The sequence below is a fragment of the Corylus avellana genome, chromosome 11 (genome assembly GCF_965113065.1).
Source record: "Corylus avellana chromosome 11, dhCorAvel1.hap1.2, whole genome shotgun sequence".
Taxonomy (NCBI): domain Eukaryota; kingdom Viridiplantae; phylum Streptophyta; class Magnoliopsida; order Fagales; family Betulaceae; genus Corylus; species Corylus avellana.
The window spans coordinates 553,912-562,214 of record NC_142500.1 but is presented as its reverse complement, the minus strand read 5'-3'; the positions used below and the strand labels follow the sequence as shown (position 1 = coordinate 562,214).

General features: G+C 35.6%; 1 protein-coding gene across 2 annotated transcripts; it reads right to left on the bottom strand.

Annotated features, from left to right (window-relative positions):
* Positions 1-1,034: 1,034 nt before the first annotated feature.
* LOC132166322 (FRIGIDA interacting protein 1) lies at positions 1,035-8,007 on the bottom strand. 2 transcript variants are annotated; one of them, XM_088511888.1, is made up of 14 exons: positions 7,725-8,007; positions 7,112-7,203; positions 6,921-7,025; positions 6,418-6,467; positions 5,930-5,996; positions 5,608-5,680; positions 5,110-5,165; positions 4,235-4,331; positions 3,872-3,956; positions 3,615-3,677; positions 2,943-3,002; positions 1,895-1,987; positions 1,630-1,692; positions 1,035-1,507 (listed from the first exon to the last, which is right to left on the bottom strand). In XM_088511888.1, the coding sequence occupies exons 1-14, from the start codon at positions 7,781-7,783 to the stop codon at positions 1,391-1,393; spliced, it is 1,080 nt and encodes a 359-aa protein (XP_088368014.1). In that variant the 5' UTR covers positions 7,784-8,007; the 3' UTR covers positions 1,035-1,390. The 2 variants fall into 2 exon arrangements, with proteins under 2 accessions (XP_088368014.1, XP_088368013.1); XM_088511887.1 differs by having other exon boundaries at positions 6,921-7,029; positions 7,169-7,203.
* Between the last annotated feature and the right edge of the window lie 296 nt (positions 8,008-8,303).

Sequence of the window (8,303 nt, the reverse complement as noted above, 5' to 3'; positions counted from 1 at the left end):
AGCTTGTTTCGTTTAATATTCGAGCCAGGATTTGTGTTCATGAAGTGCTTCATTTAATATTCGAGTCGAGCACGAGCCGAGCTTATGCGAGCCGAGCCCGAGCTTGCTCGCGAGACGCTTCGCTCACTTAACAACCCTACTAATACGTACACGTGACAATATTTTATCGGTCTTGCATGACTTTTTGGTACACATGATAAACATTTCATTAGTTTTTTTAACAGTAGATGTACGGAAAGATTATTTTGAGATCAATGACAATCACAGACTAAAGTTATCACTTTTGAAAATGGTCACAAAGATTATTACACTCCACTCTCACAATTTTCATGATTATGTGACACACTTGGATGGTGAAATGGAGAGGATTCTATTTATAGTTCAAATTTTGTTTTGTTATATTCAACGATGTACATAACAGCATGATGCAACTTTGATCATTAAAAATTTTAAATGACACTAACATGTTTACCATGCGATAACATATACCCCGTTGAGTAATGCTAGATAACATTATTTTAATCATATAATGGTTCAGTTGATATGACACTTCAACTCAACCATTTGATCTTTTATTATTGTTATTGAATAAGAATTAATCCGAGAGTTAGTTGAGAGTGTCACATCAACCTAATTAAATGAATGTTAAATAAAATTATAGTATCTAGCATTTCTCATATACCATTATATCTGTAAAATCTAATGTGAACCATGATAGAGACCATTTCCATTTCACTCTTAATAATTTAACAATAAAACTATAAGTGCAAACAGTGGATGGAATAAAGGGTCAAATAGATTCTAATCCTCAAGACTCCTACGATTTTCACAATCATTGGTACGTAGAAACGTTTTCAATAAGATTGACAATAGGACTACAGAAATGATCAGAACGTAGCGAATGTTCACAACTCACAAGTCTGATGATGCTAACTCCCACGATTTTCTCTAGTTTTTCAATTGGCTACCAAAAGACAGACCCAATGTTCATGCACCATACATTTTCCAAAAAATTGTAACACTTAGACTTGGCGAGAAAAATCAAGAATCGAATTATACTTGCTTTCTTGAATAAAGGAAAAAGGAAAAAACTGAACTGCCCTTACCGGTGCATAACATAGGTATTTTACAAGTCTCGATGAAGCCTCCATGGCCAAGGGGCCATTCGAAGACGGAAAAAAATGCTGCTTCACAAACAGATACATACATTCAGCCATCTACACCTGTCTATGCTTAACATTCTCCTTCAGTCGACGCTTATTGAACTCTCTTTCTTCTTTTTCCTTTGTTTACCCTCTATCAATTCAACCTAGAAAAGGAATAAGACTGACAAAAGCATTACAGAATAGTAAAAAGGGTCAGCATATATGCATATATCTGGGGAGTGTGACTATGCTCCACGGTGCTCAGAAGAGTCTGCTGATGCATTTGAGTGATTTTTCAGTGTTGCAATCTTCTTTTGCAGTTCAAGAGTTGACATTCGTTCAGCCTCCAATGCTCGCTCAAGCTTTTAATATTATCAAATTTTGAGATTGAATCAGCAAGATATTCCATACCAAATTAAGTGAAACCCAGAGTTGGGTTTGATAATCTTTCACCAATTAGCTGAAAGAACAGATGAGAAAATACCTTTGCTGCTCGGGAACTCCATTCTCCTAAAATAGCTCTTAGTCTTTCATTCTCTTCTACATACTGTTGAATATTACCCCACAAAAAAATTCAAATTCAAATTCAAATGAAGCTTAAAAGTTCAAAAATCTTAATAGATAGGAGATGCTAACCATGACACAAATCACATAAGCATGTAACTGATATAATAAAGAGTTTCAGGTCTTCGACAATTATAATACAAATACGTAATATGGAAGATTAGACGCAACACACTAGTTCTTGCCTGATTATTGGTAGTTCGAACACGCTGTATCTCAGCATCCCTCTCAGCTATCAAAGAACGAGCAAGCCTTAGCTCAGACTGCAGTTGATTCACCTGCAACTTAAGTCCCTTTCAGCATCCATTTCAAGTGCAAGAATATAAGGTGGATTTTTGTCAAATTCTATATTCTATTTGCTTAATGGAACTTTCAATGTCTACAGATGAACAAATCATGTCCAAGTGTCCAGGGGCAGAGAAAAAGTTCTGATCATATTCAAGTTCATTGACTAACAAGTTTTAGTACTCCTGTACACCTTTGTTTCAAAGAATTAAGTTCAACCACTCCAAGTTACCCTTACTCAAAAATGCGATTACATCTTTGACACTGATAATAACCTCTGCCACAAAGACATCAACAAATATATCAAGATTTCATCTCATTCATCCTTCAACTTAAAAGGAAGATGTAGAAACTTTCTTTTGCTGTTTGGTTTACCTCTCTGAGGGACTTTCTACTAGTGTTACGATATGTCATTGAATTTGAACTAGAAATGATTGCTCCTAGCAGTGAGTTTGGAAAGGACAAATTTCCCCCTAATAGTGATATGTAGCATGTCCAAAATTTAAACTCATGAAATATTCAAAGTTGATATGCCCTAGATATAGTTCGCCTATTAGAGCCAAAACAATGACATTTCCCTTTTTTTTTTTTCTCTCTCTTTTTTTCCATAAGTCACAAATAATTAACATATATGGTAACCATCATAACCTGCCCCTTGTTTCCCTGGATAGAATTAATGAATTCATTCAAACAGAGCAGCACATCACCATGCATGAAAAAATAATAGGCTTGTCATCCTGTAAAAAAGAAAATTGAAACATTGTGCCTTTTACTACCCGAAGGCAGAAGTTCAATAGTAACAACATGCACATTATACATTCCATTTTTAGTGGATATCAACTGTAAGCACCAAGCAATTGATGCAACGCTAAAATCAAAACCATCATGAGGGATGACCATTTGGAGAAGTCTAACATGAACAAGTGGGAAAGATCAACCAGGTATTACCTCCGCACTAAGTGTCCGTAATTCCTGATCACGAGCTGCTAACATGTGGGCAAGATCAACCTGCATGTGGAGCCATTAGTAACCATTCTTACAAGACACCATTCCTCAACTAACCATTCCCCTTTTAACTACTAGTTAAAGGGATGAATTGAAAGGGACATATCAAACAATAATGAAATTGTTTATTCTTACATGTCATTTCGATATTGCATCAATTCCTTCAAATAGACACCTAAAAGAGGCTACTAAAGTTACTCTTCCTGGCCATCATAAATCATGTTTTTTCCAAAATGCTCCCTGAACACCAATTAGTTACAAGCCTTTGCACACATGAATACTGAGTTAACAAGATTCCCATAATTATAGCTCATTCTTTTCGCCATCCTTGAGGTGTTAAAATTGACCGTCATGATCTACTATCATGCCTATAGAACTCTCCTTGAAACAAAGACATTCAGATTGCTCTTATTTGACAGAATACAGGAAAATCATCTCTAAGAGGTTAAATATTTAACATCTCCCATGGCCAAACAATGCCATAATGGTAGTTTTGACTCACTTCAGTCACAATGACACACGAACATGTACACATTTAGGCATCCTTCATTAAATAATATCTTATAGTTGCATAGTTCTACGGATAAAAGAATATTAATTTACGATGACAATCACCTGAGGTGTGCTTCCATCACTAGACCGTTCATATTTACTTAAGGACTCTTGCAATCGCAGAATCTGCACAATCACATGTTTGGAAATTAATAACAATATACATACCCACACACCCACCATCCCAACACACATTTATATATGAATTCTTGTATTAACATGTGTATTAATGAGTGGAATTTTTAATGAAAGATAGAGCAGCTAAACACCGACAGATTGAACTGAACACCAGCAAAGGTAAATTTCAAATTGCCATGTACCTCCTCACTCAAAAAATGAAGGTTTTCACGCTGATATTGCAACAAAGCCATTTGCTCATCCGAGAGCCGACCACCTTCATGATACCTGTTTTGCCAAACAAGTCACATTATGGCATCACATATTGCATTGTATATGCCCAAGTAATAGATGTTTGTGCGCATGTGTATGTGTGAGAGAGTATTGTAGTGCTATAATAAGGGAATATAAACTCTGCCTGTCTATCCTGTAGCATTGATCTTACAACACACATTAAATGATGCATCATTATTCAAAATAAAGTTGAATATTCTCAGGACGAGATTGTCTCCCATTCTTAAAAAGCGTGAATGCAGACAACACATTAATAATGACTACATTATTACCTCAAACCTTCCAAAGAACTTGATGGTTGAAGTGGAGAATATAGTGACTTTAAGACATCAGGCTGAGAATTCAATGAATTGTACTGGTGTACATAACCTGCAAGCCCCAAAACACACATGGCAAAGAGTTAAGGGAGATACAACATGAATCTACAAGCTCATATTCAATCAGTAGGTGCCTGGCAGAGCGTCTTGTTTGGGCAAGATATCAATAGGCTCAGAATTAGCCAGACAGGTGTAACACAAAGAAAACTTTTCATACTTTTTGGCAATATATAATGTTACAGCATGAAAGATTTTTTCATGATGAAAGCCTAGGGCATAACAGAAAATTGGAATCTTAAATATTCTCCAAAAGAAAATCATGCTTTTCTCTTGGACAAACTAGAAACATTTTGTGCAGTTGGAATGAAATAAAAACTAAAATTGAGTCATGTTTATCTCAACAACCTTATCAGAGGTTTTCATAATTTGTCTTAAGAGTAGAATATGGACATGGACAGATAGCACATATACCAGCTAGTGAAAGAGATCATAAGAGCACAGTTATGCATATTTTATTTATTAATGCCCATTGAAAAGGAAATTAGAGCCCATAGGTTAGAGCAACTCTTTAAACTCATTACGAGCAGACACATTGGATTCAATAAATTCTTTTCTATAACCTTGAATACAAATATTAAAAGAAGAGTAGCACTTCCCATCCCAACCCTTTATTAAGAAGGGATTCAATAACAGGCCTCTAGCATGACAACAAAAAGACTTTAGCAGCTAAGCCAGCATAAAAACAATTCACAGATACTTCCAAATCAACTATCACAAACGCACTACATCAATTCAAATCCCCAAAACCTCCATAGAATGTGAAAACTCACCAATATAGACACTCATAAAAGATCCAGCACATATTGCTTCAATTACCATAATAATCCTGCAGATTAATGTGAGACCAAGATTTTATCAGCAGTACATAGTTTGACAAAGAAACAATCAATATTCAATTGTGTACTAAACGAGGATAACATTCAGAGAAGTAGCATTCATACTCAACTTATTAACTAAAACCTACACAACAGACAGGGCATGAAGTTATCCATAATCAACAGTATCATGACCTGACAATCAATATAAATCTTAAAACTGGAGAATGTAAAATTAGGGGACTTAAATCTCAATATTGATCATGATATATCTCACATCAGTTCCATTAAAGCTATGTAGCAGAGGTAGAATATTACTTGGGTACTTGTCGAAACACATCCAATACTTCATGAATGCATTCAAAATTTAAAAATGATATTTTTAAGATTGAAGCAATATGTCTAGCAAACGAAATGTCTATCCTCACACTCATAAGTAGATGGTATGTGTACCTCAGCATTGTTGAGATGGAAAGAATACTGATGTGGGGTTTCCATACCATGATTAGTAGCATTGCAGCAGTTCCTAGCATTTAGCCAAAATATTTTAAATAACAATAATATTTTTGACGACAGGGAACCCCTCAAATTGGAAGACATAAAAGCATGAGAAGAGGTAACACCAAATTTTACCAGAATCAGGAAACTATCTTCATAATCAGGCCCTGATGAAGATTGAGTACTTATCAACTCAATTCAACAATCTTCATCCAGAACCATATATATTCTTTTACATTCAAAGAAAAAAAAAACACAAACACACATGTATACATACCATATGCAGTAATGGCAAAAGGTAGGCGAACAATATGCTTCAACTTCTGGCTGAAACTATAATAACCCTACAAGACAATGTGCATGTTATGGTTTTTAAACCAAATAGCATGTTTGGAAAAGAAAGAAAAAAACGAATTGACATCCCATCACCACTGCACAAGATAGAAATATTAATGGATCTTAATAGCTAAATCCTCTCTTTTCAGTTACTAAGCAAATAGCCAAATCCTTTTGGTAAGTTCACCACTACCTATCTGGAAATGTGATTTTGTGGGTAGGGCACAGATCCATCCCCAGTACAGAGACTAATGGTCTAAAGATCACTTCTTTTTTTTTTTTTACCAATTCAACTCATAGTTTCAATTCAAAAGGCAGTTCTTTTCAACGTGGGCAGCAAGTGATTGTGTATGTGAGAGAGAGGACCCTCACCAAAAAGCAAGAGACATTGGAAAATAGACATTCAACCAGGTAAATAATAAAGATCACCTGCAAGCGTATTTTCTGGACTTGGTAAACCAGATATTGCTGAAAGATGCCTGAAACATTGACATATATGATCATTATTGGATCAACTCCCTATAATAGCAGCAAGACATTCCATTCTAAGCTAAGCTACAAGCAATAGTAACACCCAAAAAAAAAAAAGAACTAATGATGTACAACACAGTTGAAATGGTGGATGTATAGTCAAGCACCAAAAAAGTAAAAATAGAATTACCAGACAACTAGACATCCTAGCTATATCACATTCCCATAATTTGGTTCCATAAACCGAACTTCAGCCAACATTCTAATAGCCCGTGTAGAATGATTAAAAAATGGACCATGTATAATATGTTTTAGGTATGCCTCATCCCCCAAATACATAAGGAAATGGATTCATTACAAACAAAGCTCAAAGATAAAACGCACTATTCGAACATGACACTTTTCATGAAAAATGCATGTTTAAAAAGAAGCATATTTAACTAAAGGGCAGAAAGAAAAACCTGTGACTAGTAAAAGAACAACACTGCAACTGCAAAGCAACGCTGAGACCAAGCTCTTTATGGGACGGAATATCCATGGAGCTCCCACGGCCAACACAGCGTAACCTACCTAAAGTTGATGAACAATCAGCAATGTCCAGTCAGCACAAAACCGACTTCGTTTTTGCCATAAAGCAGGGTTTCAAAGCTACTTGCCAAGAAAAAACAGTAGAAAATACTCCCAAAAATGCTTCTGGATTTGCGGTTACCGAGTAGAGGAGCCTCATGCAGTATATCCAGAAACCTAAAATTACACCAAGTAATAAAAAGAATTAACTTTCTTTTCATGAGAAATATTTTCCTATAGAACTACTTATCAAAAAAAACTCCTATAAAAATTTCTCGCCAACGAAACGCGACCTAGATAGTGATTCGCAGACTTTGCTAGCACTAGCAAGCAAAACTAGAAAATGTTATTAAAAGAAGAAAAAAAAAATTAGGAATCCTACCATTTCTATAACAGAAAGAAACACACAGATTTTAACCATCAGTGAAAATATATATTTTTTTTTCATGAGAAATATTTTCCAGTAAAACTTTCTTGACAACTAAACGCGACCTAACTAGTAATTGTAAGAAATGGATAATTCCCTCCATGATCACCGTGGATCGCAGACTTTGGCATCGCTTGAATGCCAAAACTAGCAAATGTTATTCACAAATTCAGGAATTGTACCATTTCTATAACAGAAAGAAAATTGAACTCTAACTGAAAAAGTGAAATTGATCAGGTGAAAAAATTTTGAGCTTTAAAGAAGAGCTTACATGGCGTTATCTTCGTGAGATGTTGAAGGTAAGGAAGCGTGTCTCTCTGTCGCCATCATCAAGCGGTGAGACAATTGGTTGAAATGTCATGCGGTGCGGTGTCGTTTCGCCAATGGTTGCTTTGATTGTCACAGAGCTGTGAGCTTGATGACGATGCCGATCTTCTTCTCCGGTTTTTCTTCCTTTTTTGGGGGGCTGAGATACTCTTTTCAATCTTTTGCATTGAAACAGCAGATAGTCGCGAGATGGAGCTTAACGTTGCAGGTCAACCCAAGCCCGTTGGTAGCCGAAATGTTGGAGGCCCATTTTGCGGTTAATAATTTGTAATCTCGGCTCAAACCGCCCCTTTTTTTTTTCTTATTCTTTTTTTTTAACGAAATAACAATCAAATGAAGAAAAATGCTATGTACAATGCCAAAGATATACTTTGGAATCTTCACAAATCAAACATTATCTATGACATATACAATAGCATTTCAGGCTATTATAAGACAACATCTATGACAAGTCACCATCTCAATTAGTTTCAGGTCTACAGCAAATTCTGACGAATTACGTCTCTATTCGCTGCCAGGTTCT